General features: G+C 46.7%; 6 protein-coding genes across 6 annotated transcripts; 1 reads left to right on the top strand and 5 right to left on the bottom strand.

The window, feature by feature from the left end:
• Positions 1 to 1,598: 1,598 nt before the first annotated feature.
• Positions 1,599 to 3,082, top strand: GLAREA_11185 (Translation proteins SH3-like protein; the record flags this gene model as incomplete). The annotated part of the gene is made up of 4 exons (XM_008079374.1): positions 1,599 to 1,714; positions 1,773 to 2,305; positions 2,364 to 2,849; positions 2,898 to 3,082. 4 exons carry the CDS (start codon positions 1,599 to 1,601, stop codon positions 3,080 to 3,082), a joined length of 1,320 nt encoding a protein of 439 aa, XP_008077565.1.
• A 2,487-nt stretch (positions 3,083 to 5,569) lies between these two features.
• Positions 5,570 to 7,358, bottom strand: GLAREA_11184 (uncharacterized protein; the record flags this gene model as incomplete). The annotated part of the gene is made up of 5 exons (XM_008079373.1): positions 5,570 to 6,524; positions 6,584 to 6,708; positions 6,759 to 7,043; positions 7,096 to 7,230; positions 7,281 to 7,358. The coding sequence occupies 5 exons, from the start codon at positions 7,356 to 7,358 to the stop codon at positions 5,570 to 5,572; spliced, it is 1,578 nt and encodes a 525-aa protein (XP_008077564.1).
• Positions 7,359 to 9,078: 1,720 nt separating this feature from the next.
• Positions 9,079 to 10,427, bottom strand: GLAREA_11183 (uncharacterized protein; the record flags this gene model as incomplete). Its single annotated transcript, XM_008079372.1, has 3 exons — positions 9,079 to 9,934; positions 9,979 to 10,199; positions 10,251 to 10,427. The coding sequence occupies 3 exons, from the start codon at positions 10,425 to 10,427 to the stop codon at positions 9,079 to 9,081; spliced, it is 1,254 nt and encodes a 417-aa protein (XP_008077563.1).
• Positions 10,428 to 11,087: 660 nt separating this feature from the next.
• Positions 11,088 to 11,948, bottom strand: GLAREA_11182 (Formyltransferase; the record flags this gene model as incomplete). Its single annotated transcript, XM_008079371.1, has 1 exon — positions 11,088 to 11,948. The coding sequence occupies one exon, from the start codon at positions 11,946 to 11,948 to the stop codon at positions 11,088 to 11,090; it is 861 nt and encodes a 286-aa protein (XP_008077562.1).
• A 282-nt stretch (positions 11,949 to 12,230) lies between these two features.
• Positions 12,231 to 14,260, bottom strand: GLAREA_11181 (Amidase signature (AS) enzyme; the record flags this gene model as incomplete). Its single annotated transcript, XM_008079370.1, has 7 exons — positions 12,231 to 12,286; positions 12,459 to 12,531; positions 12,582 to 13,424; positions 13,473 to 13,625; positions 13,672 to 13,794; positions 13,841 to 14,103; positions 14,215 to 14,260. The coding sequence occupies 7 exons, from the start codon at positions 14,258 to 14,260 to the stop codon at positions 12,231 to 12,233; spliced, it is 1,557 nt and encodes a 518-aa protein (XP_008077561.1).
• Positions 14,261 to 14,757: 497 nt separating this feature from the next.
• GLAREA_11180 (thiamine diphosphate-binding fold (THDP-binding)) lies at positions 14,758 to 17,274 on the bottom strand (the record flags this gene model as incomplete). Its single annotated transcript, XM_008079369.1, has 5 exons — positions 14,758 to 14,867; positions 15,049 to 15,242; positions 15,377 to 15,464; positions 15,532 to 16,170; positions 16,683 to 17,274. The coding sequence occupies 5 exons, from the start codon at positions 17,272 to 17,274 to the stop codon at positions 14,758 to 14,760; spliced, it is 1,623 nt and encodes a 540-aa protein (XP_008077560.1).
• Positions 17,275 to 18,518: the final 1,244 nt, after the last annotated feature.

Genomic DNA, 18,518 nt, shown 5'->3' with positions numbered 1-18,518 from the left:
TGTGCTTTTGAAGTTGTAATCGGCAGTTACACGATACTGGCCAGCCTCAGTCTCTCAACAGGTCATCAATGGCTGCCTGACAAGCTGGATACGGATAGCATGTGAAGAATCTGATGTCAAATTGTCCACTCACAACGTTCCACGACAAGACTCTGCATGGAACATCCAGTTTGCGCTGACCACTCCAGCTGGAAATCGATGCCCGACAGCACATTGATCCAATTCAATTCGAGGAACGAAAGTATATCAGCACACTGATATGCAGGATTCATGTAGCTCTCCACACTGCATGATCAAGGCTGTTAGAGTTCGAAGCGGTGGATGGAGCGGTCGAGGTGGCTGCGTTTTGATGCATGAAGTTGGAAGCTGTCTACGGCTTCATGGAGATCGGTTGTCGCATTGCGTGGGGGGAGAACTAGAAGAAGTTGCAGCATCTGCCTTACTCGTATGAACAGGTGTGATTGAGAAAACAGGATTTCTGCTGCAAGAGTTTGAAGATTTGTGAGGATAGAGGTGAGAACAAAGGTAAGATTTGAAGCAATACGAACTTGGCCTTTCTGCGTGGCCGTACAAGCTTGCGGGAGCTCTGAGCCCTGCAATTACGGTCATCGATGAAGCTAAGAACGCAGAAAAGGGGTAGTCTGTAGCAAACAAAACATAGCATAGATACATGTAACACAGCAAGATTAATTGCAAACCCAAACATTATTTCTAGCGCACTGTTTCTGACTTTAACGATCTCTTACTTCCCCGCTCAATTTGGTGTGCACCAACCTCGCAATGGTCGCCCAGCCATCTAAATATCTACCCAATCTAGTCTAGCGCCAGTCCAGCCCCAGCCGCGTAAACAAACCAAAACACGCACAAGCGAATTTAAGCACCCCGGCTCCTGCTTGTGCTCACCCTCCCTCCATCAACTTCTTCCATTCCTCGCAGTCCCGCTCTCCTTCTCTTCTATCACCACATTCCAATCAGCCTTGTGTTATCAAAAGCCTCAACCCAAACGCAACCTCATCCCCTCAATTGAAAGACGAGTCAAGAAGCGTCGTCAAACGCGCTCTCTTCCTCACCTTCTTTCACCCAAGAAGCAAGAGACCCCTTCTTGTCTTCCTTTCGGTCAGTCGAAAGGCATTCGAGAAGACGTTCTCTAGCACCTCAAGGTCGTCAACCTGGACTTTGACGCCCGCGTCCCGATCCCCTTCAGCATCTTCCCGTCGTCGTACCGGAACGACGCCGTCGAGCAAACCACCGAATCGACTCACATCGAGGGTGAGATCAACCTCCCACACAAAGAGCAGCGCGTCGGACGGGAAGGACAATATCAACAGTCTTCCCTCTCCGCCAACCTCCCTCCACGCGCCAGCGAAGAATTCCGCAAGGAAGAGGTACACATCACTCGCGAAGAAGACCGATACCAGACCGCTCGCCCATCCCGCAGAGAAGAAGTGTACATCCGTGAGGAACGCCGGTGAGTTCAACTCGAAATCCCCTGCCGAGCGATCATAGCGATTGTATGCATTTGTTTTGTTTTGAATCTATCTGCACTTTCTAGCACCAGTCTCTGCTCCTCTCCAGACTGCGGGTATCACTCCGCTCAAATGCAATGTTTCACACGGGCATTGGAAATTGCAGTCTGTTTTGGAGCTCGAGCCATGGGCGGATATCCGTGCTCGCTAACTGGACCTTTGAATATTTCCTTCCTTGTGTTGACACAGTAACCTTGACCGACTTGTTTTCTTCTCGTTGCTGACCTTTGCTTCTCCTATCAACAGACCGGTAGACCACAAGCACACCACCACCCACGTTGACATCGAGCTTCCCCATCGCCGTCACCACCACCACGAGCCTGCAGAACTTTACCAACGCCGCCGCTACGACACTGATATCACTGTCGAGCTCCCACACCACCGCCGTCACCAACACGAGACCGAGATTGACTTTTCCGAACGTCAATATCGATCCAAGTTCCAGCCAGGCTACCGTGAAGAGGTCCGTATCAACGAGACCACTGTAGACCCAGCTCCTCGCTTCCAAGCCACCTACCGCGAAGGCTCTCGTGTCGCCGGTACCACTGTCGACCCTCCACGCTTCCAATCGGAACACCAAGCTCAATCCTACGTCGGTGGAACCACTGTTGACGGTCCAAGCTTCAAACCCGCCTATCAACAACAAACTCGTGTCGACGAGTACACTGTTGACGCACCTCGCTTCTCAGCTCCCCGTCACGAAAAGGTTCATATCACAGAAGAAACCGTCGAAGTTCCTCGTTATACATCAAGCAAGATGGGTTACTACGATGAAGATGGTAAGTTACATCTCTTGAATCTATCACACCGCCCCAAAAGTCCTAAACGACTATCCAGGACACTACCACTCCTTCAGACACGGTCTACACCGCGCTGCCGACCGTGTCTTGGGACGACACCACCACCACCACCATGGTCATCATGTCCACCGTCCCCAATCTTCACACTCCCAACATTCCCACCATTCCCAACCATCATTTGAACGTCGTGAGGAGAAGGTTGAGCTAACAGTAGGACGTGAACCAGCTCCAGCTCGTGCCTCTGCCCCAGAGCCAGCTTACTCCCCAAACACTGTCACCATTCCCTGCCACCACATCCGAGTTGGTGATCTCTTGATCCTTCAAGGTCGCCCATGCCAAGTTATCCGCATCACCACCTCGTCTGCCACTGGTCAACACCGCTACTTGGGTGTTGATCTCTTCACCAAGCAATTGCATGAAGAGTCTTCTTTCATCTCCAACCCAAGCCCAAGTGTCATTGTCCAGACCATGCTCGGCCCAGTCTTCAAGCAATACAGAGTTCTCGATCTCCAAGAGGGCACTGGTAAGTCATGTTCCTCATACTACAAGAACATTAGCTAATATTCTTAAGTCGTCGCTATGACCGAGACTGGTGATGTTAAGCAAGCCATTCCTGTCATTGATCAATCCAGCCTCTGGTCCCGCCTAAAGGATGCCTTTGACTCTGGTCGCGGTTCCGTTCGTGTCTTGGTCTTGAGTGATCACGGTAGCGAGCTTGCCGTTGACATGAAGGTCATTCACGGATCCCGTTTGTAAAAATCTTGTTATTTGTTTTGCCGTACCATAGCGTGAGATCAATTTCAAGGGATCGTTGGACATGGGAAATATAACTCGAGTTTGGGTTGTCTTTACAGTCTGGATTTCACAACTGGATGGAGTTGCATAATGGTGGAATGGGCTGGATTTCATACCTTGGTTGAAGGCGTCAATTGGATTGATCTCTAGTCTATTTCTCGTTAGTGGATCTCGCTTCCGCGGTTGATTAGCTAGCTTGAAGGAGTGGACTTTTGAGTGAAGATCTATTGTTGTCTTTGTGTAGATAGGATAGATTTAAAATTGAAGTTACTCCTTTTAATACACTCAATGTTGAAATTCCTTCCCTTAAATTTTCATGGTGCATGATTGATTGCAATTTTGACTCCGTGCTTGTGTCGCCTATGGGAACGGAGAGGCTGCTGTTTATCTCAGGATCGTTGCTGGTCCAGTGACGCATGTCGCATTCCTGGCCTGTCTTTTTAGTCGATTCTCTAAGATTTTACCCACGTATAGGTATTGCGATTGGTGGTGGTGGGATTTCAACCTTGTTACCAAGGCCCGAGATATTCCGAAATCAACGCCGTGATTTTCACAAGATATTGGAGTTCCATGCTTAACACCTAGAGAGTCGGGTTGATATCCTATCATGTGATGTTCTCTTCTAGAAGGGGGGAATCAGGTGAGAGTGAGATGCGAGATGTGAGAAGTTGTTTCTGCGGAGGTGGGGTGGGTGGTTTGAGGTCAGTATTTGAGAGTTCAAGGAGATGTCAGATGGTTTGATTTTGAAGTTGGTGAAATATGGGAGGGGTGGCTATGCGTGCTGATTCTTTGGTCTGGGGTTTGTGAGGGGTGTTTTGTTTGTAATGGATGTGTGTTGGAGGGTTGTGAGAGTTGCGTGGTGATTTGGTTGGAAAGCAGTGAGTGGCCTATGCGGAATTGGATAGGGTGTGTTGTGGGATAGATTTTTGGGCGAATTTGATAATGCGAGGGATTTGAGAAGTTACGAGGCTTTCCGATATATTGCTAAGTTATTAATAAAGTGTTTGTGGACTCTCTGGTATAAACTTTGATGGCGCCTTAAGCAGAGGATGTCTGCTCGCAGGTGTTCTTTTGGTCGTTTTTTTGTGACTGATAATGATTCAAGGGTGAGAGGGATGAGAAATAAGAATGTAGATTTTCACAGTTTTAAGTCTACTTTGGTGTGGAGTTATTGGAAATGATGGAGTAGATATTGATTCTAGACGAGAAATACGATGCGCGGGTTTCTAGCTTGGAATTTTTGTTTGTGGGGAGGAAACAGTCCGCAAGTAGCTGGCGTGACATAAATGTTAGCTCTCACTCTTCCTCAAAATATCTTCTGGGCAAAGTTGTGCGACGAGATGAAGCTTATTGGGGCAACGTTCAGTCTGAGACTTCTAGTAAGTGTAACAAACTGCTCGTAGTCGTACATGATTGACTTTTGAGACACAGAAATAAACTCTCAAAAACCTCTAGAAAGAGGTAAATTCGAGCTGTCCTTAATTAGATGTCTTAGAATTGATCAACATGTGTGCACAAATATGAAAAAATGAACATCAGAAAGGACGTGATACATCCTTGGACCTGGCCAGTGACACTTCGCTCGTGTGTCTCTTTATCCAAAAGTGTGGAAGGTTATTGAGATATCGTCTTCACACTAGTCTGATCGAATTTGAATTTCCTGAGCACTCTTAGTTATTCCCACCGAAAATTTTGAGTGAAAGCAGTGAATTGACTTTTCGTCACCGATTTCGTATCTGTCGCCGAAATGCCTTTTTTTAACTTCAAGATATCCCTCGCAACCCATTCGAGCACAAAGAGTTCGGACAGTCATTTGCAACTATTCATATGTACTGAAACTCTGGTGTCTATAAATGTTAGACGACAAACCGAGAAAGAACATCGACGTCGAAGTCTGTTTCGTGATGGATCTGGAAACAAGATACTAGCCTTAACCTAAAATTTCCCTTATGTATTCAACATCGGCTACTGAGAGAAGCTATTGTTTTGTATGTAGACCTTGAGTTTTTAAATGGGAATGCTGATTTGAAATTTCGTCAAAATTACGAGCTGTTGTATAATCACTACAAAAACATTAAACCATTCAATCGAATGAGGGGGGGTAGACGATATATGTAATAAGCCCCTGCCTACTCTGTAAACATAAATTCCAATTTAGTGCTGTGTTTACTCATAGCCAAAAAGTCTGAATTAGAATACAAAAGTCAAACTCACTGATGATTATAGACAACTACAATAATTTCCTCAACTTCATTGAATAAATGTCGAGTTTCGATTGTCGATTAAATCACTACAAGGGTTAGAATGTAATCTTAGATTTTTTTATTATCAAACATTGTCGACGAGAGCGGGGTTCAAATGATAAACATGGCACGTATGTACAACTCAATTACTTTTTTATATACACCACTGCTTCATTCGTCAATCATCACATCATCCTTTTCTCGCTTACGCAGTTGGCAAGCAAGCACAAGCGCTACTCGCCCGGCTGGCGACATCCCCACCGCAGGCACTTGGAGCCCAAGCCGGGATAGCATTGACGTTAGTAATGACAGTCTTGGTAAAGTTTGAGCAGAAAGCCTGGCTCTCAGCGAGTCTACCTGGGGTAGAAGTAGCACGGAAAGCTCGGAGACAGTTGTCTGCGTTGCATGTTGCTTTTGGACAGCTCTTGCTAGTCATCTTGACGACAAAGGCGCCACGCTCGATGGTGTTGATGAAAATGTATCCGGATTTGAAGTAGGCGTAGTTGGACCAGGTACCGGAGTACTTGACGATTCCACCACCTGGAGCAGTGTCGTCTTCTGGGTAGATGTCGAAGTAGGCGGCTTCGCAGATTCCGCCTCCGGTTGGGTCGGATGGGATGGAGGAGACATCGAGAACGCGGAGACCGGCACCGTAGTTGGATTGATAAGAAAGACCGTTTATGATGTACTGGTTATGATCAATAGATTTTACGCCTGACTTGTAGATACCGGTCTGCTTAGGAGCCTCAAGCGATTTAATGTCCCAAATGTAAGTCACGGGGAAACCATCAGCAGCTGGTTGGTTGCCGCGGGATTCATCAAGCTCGTCATCCAAAAGGAGATACTCCTGGTTCATAGGATCCAACACCCAACCTTGATGGGTGTAAGAAGCTCCCTGGTAGGAGGTTCGAGAGATGATGGTGGCGTTTTTCTTGTTCGACACATCGTAAATGGTAAGAGTATCCTCGTTGTATCCGTAACAGATGTCTTTACCGTTGTATTTCTTGTCTGGTCCGCGGTAGACAATACACTGGGCGTCATGGACGTATCCGTCGATATCAGAGCATCCCGACTTGACTGGTTTAGTAATGTCTGTAAGATCAATGAAGATCAGGCCGGAAAGACAGGTGGAGTTACGTGGTTGAGCACCAACCGCAACACTAGTCCAAAAGTCAGTTTTCCATAAAATTTAGTCGTGAAGAATCAGGATTTTTCTTACGCGTATCCAACCTCTTCGTTCACTACCACGTTATGAGTTCTTCCGATAGGCAAGTCATTGAAGTGTCCAGCGAGATCAGTCTGTCCGTTGAATGTGACAGGAGATGCAGGGTCAATGGTAAGAAGCTGAGATGTTAGCCGGGTTGGAATGCGTAAGCGAGATCAAGAAGACTTACTCTATTCATGTCAAAGAATTGAACTCCATGACCGACAGCTTCACTGCCAATAACCATATAATTCTTGTAGCTTCGAATCTCACGCCAGATTGAAGGAACAGAGTATTGTGGAAGACGGCCAAGGTAGACCATTTGACCCTCCTTGGTGATCTCAACAAACGCAGCTCCATCTTGCTGTCCAATTGCGACAAATTCCCGACCACTTGCTGATGTCCATCCCCAAGAAGAAGAACCTTGTCCAGTACTTCGAAGATCCGCATGGCTTGCAAAGGAATACAGGTCAATCTTTCATGAAACTTAGCGACGACACGTGATGATATATATCCAAAGGTCTTACGTTGCTACACTTGAAAGTGTTGTTAGCATCGCCAGGAATGGCTGCTGCTACGCCATTGATGCATTTTGTGTATCCGAGAGTAGGATATTGGGCAGAGGCCATAAGACCAGCCTCCTCAGCCTTGGCCCAGGTTTCCTGCATCAAACGTTAGTTGCGGCACATCTGAACTAGGCAAAGAGCAGTACCATCTTTGCGGCCATAATGCCGTCGTGGACAATTCCGCTGTCATACAGCTCCTTAGCCGCGACCTCATTGACAGCCATTTCCTTAGCCCATGCTGCAGAGCACAGTAGTGCAAGGGTGGACAGGTACAACATGACAAGCAACAAAAAACCGCCGAGATATGTCAGGATGTAAATTGACTCAAAAGTCTTGACAAGTGAGGTGGTTTGAGAAGGTTGTGCGGAGCTCAGTAGTATATATATCTAGATCTATCTCGCGTAGCATCCCACTTGCCCGAACCATCTCATGCCCCTCAAGAAGCAACATGCAATACTGCAAATCCGATTGGGAGAAGCTATCATACATGTGATCTAAGTGCCTTGACGCCTTGACAGTTAACAAAACAGGCAGGAAGCAAGAGACTTAAGACGAGCGAAGCTGTAGCCGCAAGGATGGTGGTTTGCTTACAAGGCGTTACTACCCGTTACTACCCAGAGATGATATTCCATCTTATCTGAGCACCTTGATGGCCGATCTTGGATTTTAATCACTCAAAAGATGCTGGAATATCTATCCCAAAGGTGGAAGGTAAGAAGATGAAAATACCGAGAGAGCGCTGGCGGCTATAGCCTGAGGTATTGGCAAAGCTTGGTGTGTCTAGGTGGACAACAAGTGGGAGTCGAGACATGATATTTTGCTTGACTAAGTTGACGAAACATCGTGTATTTCGTCAATTATTCTCAAGAAATTAAAGTTTCGAAACCTTCATCCCAAAACAAATAACACCTCAATTTCCTTGACTACTCTTCATCATTAAGTTGATGGAACATTGACGAGAGTCTGCCACTTACTTTGCCTTCTGCAAGATGCGTTCAAAGACCGTAGAGGCCTCGTAGCTCGAGAGGGGTACAGCGTCTACTCTGCATGCCTAGAGGGCAATCTTCGTCTTTTCGTACGTATTGCATGCTTCGGTACCAATTGTAAAGACTGCGATTGACTCAACGGAAGCAAAAAGGGAAGGACGCAAGACAATTTAGAGATCGAGTCCTCTTGGCAACTACTCGGCACTTGGCGTGGACGAACAGGAAGCGAGGAAGGCAAACGTTGCTTGACATACCTGGGTAAGCATGAACGAAAGCACGAATGGCAAGAAAATAAACCGACAAGGTAATCAAACGGTACAACCTCGACACAAGAAAAGGTAACACTACAGCATGTCGTTACTTGAAGCTCTCCTTGTGTGATATTCTGCTCTTTGACTTCGACGATGAAGCGAACCAGGACATCCAAGAAAGAAACTATGCACCATGATCTTGTCTCTCTGAAGGACAAGAAAGGAATGAGAGAATGTTGATACGTTGTGGAAAGGCTTGGTCGAGATGCCAGAGAAGAAGTATTGAGTTCCGTCAAAGATGTCTGTGTTGTGTTGATGGATAGAGCGAGAAGGCATGTCGTGGCATGCGAGATCTCAGCCACTTTGTCAAATTTCCCGGTCGGCTCTAGGTTAGCTTCGGGGCTTTGGATTTTACCCGATGTCGGATCCGAAGTAGGAGGTTGTCGGTCTCAGAACCGGGCCGTAGACTGCGCAGCATCACTGGCTGAACGATAAGTCAGCTCAGTGGCCTAAATAAGTGTTATATGGACTACTAAACTAACTATACAAGGAGAATTAAGAAATTTCGGCTAGGTTTACTATGAGTTTTGAAATTTACTGGTAAAAGAGTAGTCAAAAAATGAAGAAAAAGTCAGCAGCCGCTTCAGCTGGTTAGGAATTGTAATTTGGGCAAACTACTATTCAAGGTAAGTAGTTACGGTCTAGGTCTACTCCGTATCGGGCCACTGGTCTTCCATCCCATCAATTCCCTCACCCCTTACAAGGGCTTGAAGATTCATTCTTACACTGAGCCTTAGATATTTAGACTCTACATTTGTTGCATACCCGCCGCCCAGGCCTCCAATGTTGCTTCTTCCTCCAGGCGGATGATGATGGGCAAATATTGGCGGCTGGCTTGTGATACATTTCCTCTCTCCCAACTTTTTCCAGAACGAATCAGTTCCTGCGCACCATTCTCCAAGTTCTGCATCCCATATCTTGCTCCACTTTGTAACGCTGTACTCTTGAAGAAGTCTCCGTGCTCCACGTTGGCTTACGGCATATGCGACCGTGCAAAGTGCCCCGCCGCTTGCTCGATGATAGACTCGTGTATGAGGAGGGTGTGACTCGGCTAGAGCATCTAGGGGACCAAACGGGTGAGCGCGGAGATATTGCGGTTGTGGCACTGTATCGTCGTCAGGAAGCGTGAGGAGAAGGTTGTTCTCGTCGTACACGTCGGGATAGCCAGATGGTCTTGGAAATCCTGCACCGCAGTGACCAAGCCACAGCACATCCCAATTTGAGGGGTCGCCATATGGTGCGACTTTCGTTGGGGAGGGAACATATGATAAGGGCAGCGAAAATAGGATTTTGGCGATTTCATTATCCGAGACTTCGCTGTGTATACTCTCTGCATCCTCAGGATTGTCACTTGAGACAACCGGAAAAGTTGAAAAATCTTGAGCGCCTGCGGTCAAGATTCGAGAAGCTTTCGCGAAGTGCTCAAGTTGGTCGCGTAAGCGTATGTCCCAATCCACATCGTCTTCAAATATCACGGCCGTTGAGAGATTTTGAGACACCACACTACGAATATTAGAGTGGAGCAAGAGGCGGGGTTGGCGACTCACAGTTGAAGAGCATTCATATGAGAGCGCCAGCTTCCTCTGATGCCTTTGGAGAGCTTGACGCTTTTATCAGACCCGGACGGTGGCAGAGCAGCTTCTGGTACACTACTGCCATCGACGCCATTGACGAACTCAATGCTAAGATCACTGATTGCTGCCGCGAGGCTTGTCGCATCCCGTCGATCAGTTCGAGAGGGTAGATTTATAACAAGCAACTTTTGAAACTACGACCGGTTAGCCAAGATTTCTATTCCTCTCAAATATGGTTTACACACCCCAAGGGTGGCATTGGAAATAGCGCTCGAGATTTTGGGGTCCTTGTTGTACAATCGGTTGACTGCCGCAGGTGTTTTCAAGTTGAGCTCTAATCTCGAAGTGAGGAAGAGAAGAGAAAGTGCAATCAAAATGCCAGCGATTACAAGCGATCGATAACTATGATGACTTGAAAACATCATCTCTTTACCACCGACAAGTTGTTTGAACTCGTTGCGGCGGTGTTTGGATAACTCATTCGAATGTATCTCCAGAGTCTGATTGCTAACAAGTATGAAGGACGACAAGACAACAGGTATCGCGACAAATCGAAGACAAACGACACATGATGCAGAGAATTCGATGTCATGATGTTGCGTTGCAGGCTATTGCAGAGAGGCTAATCGGGTAATGTTAGGTGTGGACAAGCATGGAAAATTGATCGTAGCGGATGTGGACTTGACGTTACTACGAAACAACAAATTTGCCGGAAGGATAAGAAGAGCCACGTGCCGATACGAGTTCCATGTTCACACCCGTTTGCGCTCATTGAGCCGTCTTGTAAAGGTTGGTACGTAGTACCTATATGTCCCGGTCTACCAAAACAATTCGCTTAACCCTCGCCACTAACAAAGCAAGCCATGAGATCAAAAGCCTCAAGATAATTTCCTACTTCGAGGACAGAAGGAGTGTGCAGTCGTAAGCTGGCAGTCTTCGCAGTTTAAGTAGATAGTTGACTTGACTCACAAGGATTGATTGTCGTCAATGAAGCTACCACATTCAAGTTTCGTATACATACAGGTTACAGTCACGACCTCGTAGTCTATAGGCCTTCAGACTGATGTAACATTTAACCCACGCTAGTTGAAAACGACAGTCTTTGCGCCGTTCAGTAAAATCCTCCTCTCGGTTGCCCACTTCACAGCCGTCGCGAGCACGTTGCTCTCGACATTGCTTCCCTCGATCGTCAACTCCTTCGGGCTCAGAGAGTGGCCAACGCGAACGACGTTCTGCTCAATGATTGGGCCCTCGTCCAGGTCGCTAGTGACAAAATGTGCGGTGGCTCCAATAATCTTAACGCCACGGTCATATGCCTGATGGTAGGGTTTGGCACCCTTGAATGAGGGCAAGAAGCTGTGGTGGATGTTGATGATCTTCCCAGACATGGCCGTGCAGAGCACTGGTGACAGTACCTGCATATAACGGGCAAGAACAATCAGCTCAATCTTATACTCCTTGACAAGTTCTAAAATCTTAGCCTCCTGATCGGCTTTGGTGGCCGCAGTGACTGGCAAGTGGAGAAAAGGAATTTTGTACGTGTCTGCCAAACTCTGAAAATCAGGGTGATTGGAGACAATCAAGGGAATCTCGATCCGTAATTGGTTGGTAGAATGACGGAAAAGCAAGTCATTGAGACAGTGTCCAATTTTGGAAACCATAATGAGGACCCGCGGCTTGTGGGAATTCGAAGTAAGCTCGAAATCCATAGACATTGGCTTTGCGATTTCACCAAACGACTCAACTAGACCCGAGAGATCTTGTGAGACGGATTCGACATGAGCAAAATGCACTCGCATGAAAAAGCGGTTCGAGGTTGGATCACCATATTGCTGCGAGTCCACAATGTTGAGGTTGCGCTCCGAAACCCATCCAGTAACGGCATGTACAATTCCAGGACGATCGGGACAGGAGATTGTCAAAGTAAAGTCCGTATTCGCCATGACGAGAGATTTGGTTGACCAGATTGTGTACGGAAATTGCTGTTCTGTTCTGATGAGTCGTAGATGATTCCGGGAGAAAATTTCCCTGGTTGCTAATGTATACTGTCACGTGATTGTACTCCACCTCTAACAAAGTGTTCGAGGCATTGTGGGGCTTCAATGTTTTGGTTCGATTCTACAACATCAAAGTTCGAAGTAAGTAGAACAGAGCCTTGCTTTTAAAGGATATAAGCACGATAGTCATGCACGGCATCATCTGACATACCCCCTTTGTTCGTACTCCTACCCATTCTTCGTTGTGTCGGAGCCTGTACTGCAAAGGCGGACGTTTCCAGGAACTGCGCGTCAGTTCCGCAAAACCTCTGCCACCACCTGAGTTGCCATCAACAGCTCCTCGTCAAAATGACTTCTAGCGATTAGCTGAACTGCACAAGGCAGGCCATGCGATGATTTGGGGTTGTCTCGATTATGGTCAGCATGCAGCACAAGCAACCGAACAAGAAGTCTTACAGTTCGGAACAGTAGGGTTTGGTAGGTCCTTTTCTTGATTCGCGACTTCGAACGGAATCACCGCTGCCGGATACTTGTAGTGTGGTTAGCAATTTGTCTGTGACGTGGAGATTGTATACTTACATCGAGCAGATTTGCGAATGCCGTGTAGCAGACAGTCCCATACTTGTCGTGTGCGGGTGCCGTGTCCATATACGCAGGAAGCATGACAGCGTCGAACTTTTGCTCAACGAACATCTTGTGCCACTCCGCCTTCAATTCTCGCCGTTTTGTGTTGATGTTGTAGTACTCATCCATGTCAACATTTGGGAGTTTCGGATTCTCCCATGTCAAAGAGATTGCTGGAACTTTGGGCTCTCCGCCTTGTTCAATGATTTTGGAAGTAGTATTTTGCGGATCCGTTAAATAAAAGCTCCAACATAGATTCGCCGCCTCGGCGGGTGAAGGGAACTCGCTCATCTTCACAACCTCATGCCCAGCGGCGGCGAGCCTCTGGAATGCTGTTTCGAGAGCTCGGGCGATTGGTGGCGCAACTGGGTGAGCCGGATCTTCTGCGATGAAGCCTAGTCGTAGGCTCGTCTTTCTGGCAATATTCTTGTATGGCATTGCGATAGCCGCAGAGTCGTGTTGCCATGGATCTGCACATATGATCGACTTGAACAGCAAGTGCAAGTCTTCAGCGCTATTTGCCAGTGGTCCTGCGGATGCCTTCACCCCGGGTCCGCCCTTTCTTCCTGACGAAGACTGTCCACCATAGGGTATCCTATTTGCGGAAGGTTTGAAGCCATAAGTTCCATTGCAAAGGCTTGGGATTCTGATGGACCCTGCGATGTCTGTCCCGAGCCCAATGATTGATCCCCTCATCGCCACGCAAACGCCTTCTCCACCACTGCTTCCTCCTGCGGTATGTGATAGTCTTCGGGGATTCAAAGTGCGACCAAACAGGTTATTGTGGGTTTCTGCAGCCTGGAGATTGAGTTAGCTAGTAAGGAGTACATTTTGGCATCCACGTACCATCATGGTTTGCGGAACATTCGTTTTCACATGGATAATGGCTCCAAGTGATAGTAGAATGTCAATGACTGGGGAGTTCTCCTCTGGTACCGGATAACTCTGGAATAGAATGTAGCCAAGAGTCGATGGCACTCCCTTGATGTTGAAGCCATCCTACCCGAATGTTAGCAGCTTCTAATACTGCGGTATGTAGATATACCTTGACGCTGATAGGTAGCCCATGTAAAGGCCCCAGCGGTTTTCCATTATCTATGAGGTATTTGTCAAGGAACTTGGCGCGCTCAATGGCTTCGGGAAACATGGTTTCTGTGAGGCAGTTTGTCTATCTAGTGTCAACCAGGGGAGGTATCTCTGTGGGTTTGACTTACGAGTTGTTGGGCTATTGCAGCACGTTTGCAGAAAACCTGGGCAACTTGTAGAGAGCTGAATACCCCCGTGGCTATCTTATTTGCTAAGACCGTTGCAGTGTAATTTTCCGTAATCTCGATTTCAGTCGAGTCGAGGATCCCACAAGTGCTCGGGACATCCATGACGCTGATGTCCGATGTTACTGAAACTTTTTGGAGTATGTCCGCTGGTAGACGCCATTCTTGTGGTATCTTTGACAGTGCATCTGCCTGCTTCGCGGCTGCTATCTTTTTGTAAGTGTCAGTCATTCTAGATGAGTTGGGCTTGAGATTGAACGGTCAGTTCTAAGCGCAGTTGATCAATTATGGTGGAAAGAATATCTGGTGATATTCACTAGATGATGTTGTTGTGTCGATCTTAGGACGGAGGTTGTTGGCCATGATTCACGCTGAAATCAAAGACAAAACATCACGCTAATCTATGTACGACAGCACATCTGTACGACCACCACAAGACGGCTGTCTTTTCGCGGTGCTGTAATTCTCATGGTAAGAGTATAGCTGCTGTTATATGGCCAACTTCACTTCTGTGGCTTTTGATCCTCAAGGAAAAAGGCAAAACGTCAAAAGATAGGCTAATTAGAAGGGTTCGGAATCGGTAGAGGCAGTGAGATCGGCACTCAAATGATGGGTTTCCTGCGAGTTTCCGGAATATGGATAGTGTTTCCGATCCATGATGCTGATCTCCAGCCGCCCTTGTGGGCACACGATAGACTGAGTAACCTCGGAATTCGAAACAGGGTAACACGCAGATTTGGGGCTTCCCAGTACATTTACCTGCTGGTCCAACTATTGACCCAGCGACGAGGCTTCTATAGTAGAGCAATTGTGGTCTACTAAAAAAATAGCAGCGCAAATTATCAAGAGTGGATGAGTTTCTAATCTTCGCCGTTCAGGGAGCCGAAGGATGGCCACCTACCGCATGAGCAGTTGATACCATTGTCCTCAGCCACTTGGGTGTTCATGGTCAAGTAACCCATGATATTCACTATTATCAGATGCATGTTGACATGAGTTGGTAAATCCAGCTCAAGAACAACGATCTTTATTGCTTAAATCTTGAAATTGGAAAACACTGGAAGAAAGCATTACAATACTGGGTTCGAGATTTTTAGTTCATGCAGAAAACTCCCAAGTCGAACTAAATCACTTCTGTATCATGCTGTTACCTTTTTCATCGACATTCAGTACGACTTCGACGAGAGCACCTCTTCCACTTTTCACTGCCTTGACAGCTTGCTCCAATAAGCTCTTCAGTTCATCCGCCTTTCTCGCTCGTCCTACAAAAAGCTCCTCTCCAGTCTTCCCAAATGAACTTCCCGCTACAGCTTTGGCAATTCCACCGTAATCTGGCGCTGGATCACTGGGAGTAGAAGCGTCAGTAATTGGGCATCATGGAAATACTCAGTGCTGGGATTGATGATGATTTAGAAGAAAATGTGGATAGGTGTATCGAGTGACCGAACTGGGAGAGAAGCAACGTCAGTGCTAACTTACAGTGAGATATGCATATCTCTGTTTGTAGCTGCGGCACCCAAGCTATTTGGATGCACAAGCTCATGCGAGCGACGTGGCGCGTTCCAGCCTAGAAGGAAAAGCACATTAGTACATGCTTCCACTCATAATTGCAATGGTCTAGAATCATTCTTTACCTCGGTTATTAAGCACCACTGTCAAAATGGGAATGCCATATCGTGAAGCAATCCAATACACACTACTTGGAACACTGAAGAGGAAGCAACCATCGCCAACGACTTGACAGATGAAGCTTGGTGGGTTATGACCTGCAGCGTCGTGAGCTAACTTAACTCCAAGGGCTGCTTCTCCGCTCCATCCAAGTCCAGCACCCCCAGAGTTGATCCAACTTCCTGGCATTGTTACCTGAAGCTGGTCGGAGAGATCCATCGCACAGGTCGCTGCTTCAACGACGAAAACTGTTTCCTCGGGTACTGCGGTTTTTATGGCTGAGCCGACATGGTGGATATCCAGAGCTCCATCCGATGGAGGGGTGGCAAGTCTAGCTAGAGCGTCTTTCTTCGCGGAATAGGCTTTCTGTAAGTATTCCCACCTACGTTTATATGTTTCCGTAGATAATATTTCCTGCAATCTCGGAGTTAAAGAGAGATAGTTTGTTAGCTGAGTGAGCGCTGTGTAGCTATCTGCTTTCCATCTTCCGTCGGCTGTAAAAAACGAGAATCCAATCGAGGAGTTCAAAGGATCAACATCGACGTAGTAAATCTTTGCATCCTCCCGGGGAGGATTTCGAGACGGAATCCACGGGACATCGCAGTCTAGCTGGGTGATGAAAGAGTTAGTATTATTGTGAGAAGTCTAGGGGGTACAGCACCGAGCACCCTGACACAACGTATTTTTGAGGCAGAATAGATGTTAATACAATCGTTATTAACTTACTACGAGAATAACATCTGCATTAGTAGTAATATCGTGAAAGCTCAAACGAAAGCCCACATAGCTTGGATGGTCGGCTGGGAAACACATGTCCTAGGTGATATCCAAGTAAGTAATTGCCTATCAATGAAAAAGAGTATGGCGCATGACTTTTGGTACTGTTCAGAAGCGATTTAGGGAACACTCAGCATGTTGTTCTAGGGCAAATGGAGTGGGTGATCAAAAGGAAAGTGTCTCTGTTGACTTACACAACCTCCTAATGGACGGAAAAGTCAGCATTCAATCTTGATGATGTCTCGAAATACGAGTATGAATGATAGATTTAACGCACGAATCAGAGTAAATATGGAAGGGTCAGGGAAAGAGAAGTATAAACAGTGTCCCTATCACTTACCAGTATCCAAGACACAAAGACCTGGGATGGCTTCCGCAAGCTTAACAAGCTGTTCTGGACAAGCATGATTTCTTCCAGAATATCCAGTAATGATGAGAGGGTTATTCGCGTGAACTAATGCTTCAACAATATTCTCAACCGCATCTTGTGGCAAGGCTGCTGGTCCAATTGCACTATGCCTTTTCTTCTGAACTGTAAACGGTTGCTCGATTTTCTCAGCAAGAACCTCTCTCGCGCCGGTGATATACGCCGGACCTTTGGGATCACTAGACGCGATCTGCAGTGCGCGAAAGACAGTTTGCTTCACAGTACGGGCGGTCCGAAAATCTCCAGTAAATCGACAGTACCCACCAACAATGGCCTTCTGGTCAGGGGCATCCTGGAGCCAGTGCTGGTATTCTGTTCGAGATCCGACGAAACCTTCTTCGGTGTAAGGACATAATCCGGCAAATATCAACACAGGGACTCTTCCTGTGTTGGCATTGTGCATGGCTTGTCCGATGGCTTGAGTACCGACGTCGACGTGGACGATGACACATTGGGGATTCCCTGTTGCGCGAGCCCAGCCATCGGCCATGGACACTGCGACCATCTTCCAAATTATATGTCGTCAGCCGTAAGGTTAACATGGTCAAGAGCAGGTGGATTACTCACCTCGTTCGGGCAAGTATATATCTTAGGGAAATCATTGTTTTTCGATTGCTGCCCTCTTATTATGGCCTCCAGTAAACTCGGATGGTCTGAACCAATGTTCACGAAGCAGGCTTGCACACCCGACTACATGAGTTTTAGAACTAAACATTAATGGAGGACCAATTTGTTCTTACCTCCCCGAGTGCCTCAAAGAAAGCGTCAGACGCCGTATACCTGTGGCCCAATGATCAGTAAACATCTGTAAGAAACACGTGGGGGCGAGGAATTGAGTACTCTGTAGATATGTTTGAACTCGTAATTGTACGGTTTGACTGTATAAGTTGGCTCGTGGATGTCGAGAAGTATGATGCCGTGCTGGGCTTACGGTAACCTGTAAGATGGGGCCAGGAATTGTTGGCTCGAGACTGGGTAGTGAGAGAAGAGAACAGACTCGGTTTTATGAACCCTCTAACTGCCCGGCTGGGAAAAGAGCAACTCTTCCATACCTTCATGCTGAACCTTAAAAGTGCAGAGAAGGTTATGATATGAAAATAACTGTTAGCGAGGGGCACTGAGAAGGTGCATGCTTACTTCCAACTGAACTAACTTTTGAATAGTGGATCGTTGTATCCTATCAAGTGTCAGATGGACCTCTGTTTCCGTGATTGGTTCCAGGCCCCTGGATTTTTATATAAAATTTTAGTGAGCCCTCGCTTACAGTCTTCTGCTGACAGAAGTGCGAAATGTCAAATGATGCGGGAAGATCACCTACTTATGTAAAAGTAGCTTTTATCGCAAATCGGGAATATATCTTAAACTATGAGACACGCCATGAGTAACTTAACTAAAGAACTATGCTAACTTATCGCCTAAAAACATCAACAACGGGTTGTTAAATAGCGTCGTCAAGTCGGACTCAACCTAGGCGAGCGAAATACATTCTCAGTACGGTCATCCTCTTGACCACATGTTTTCTATTTCAAAGCAGAATTGATGTATTTTTTTCGATTCTGTCAAAAACAATAAACAAAAACACAGAGCGATCTCAAAATCAACATAAACAAATTTGAGCAGCTCTCTGACGCACATTACCGAGCGAAGATGATGAAGACCCAAAAATTTGAAGACCTGAAGACGTTTTTACGTTGAGCCAAGTCAAAACCCGTCGATTCTTGGTCATTCTACAAGTAGAGTCAACGTCAC

Source organism: Glarea lozoyensis, assembly GCF_000409485.1.
Source record: "Glarea lozoyensis ATCC 20868 chromosome Unknown GLAREA11, whole genome shotgun sequence".
Classification (NCBI taxonomy): Eukaryota; Fungi; Ascomycota; class Leotiomycetes; order Helotiales; family Helotiaceae; genus Glarea; species Glarea lozoyensis.
The sequence above is the reverse complement of the archived record's forward strand: the minus strand, read 5'-3'. Positions and strand labels throughout refer to the sequence as shown.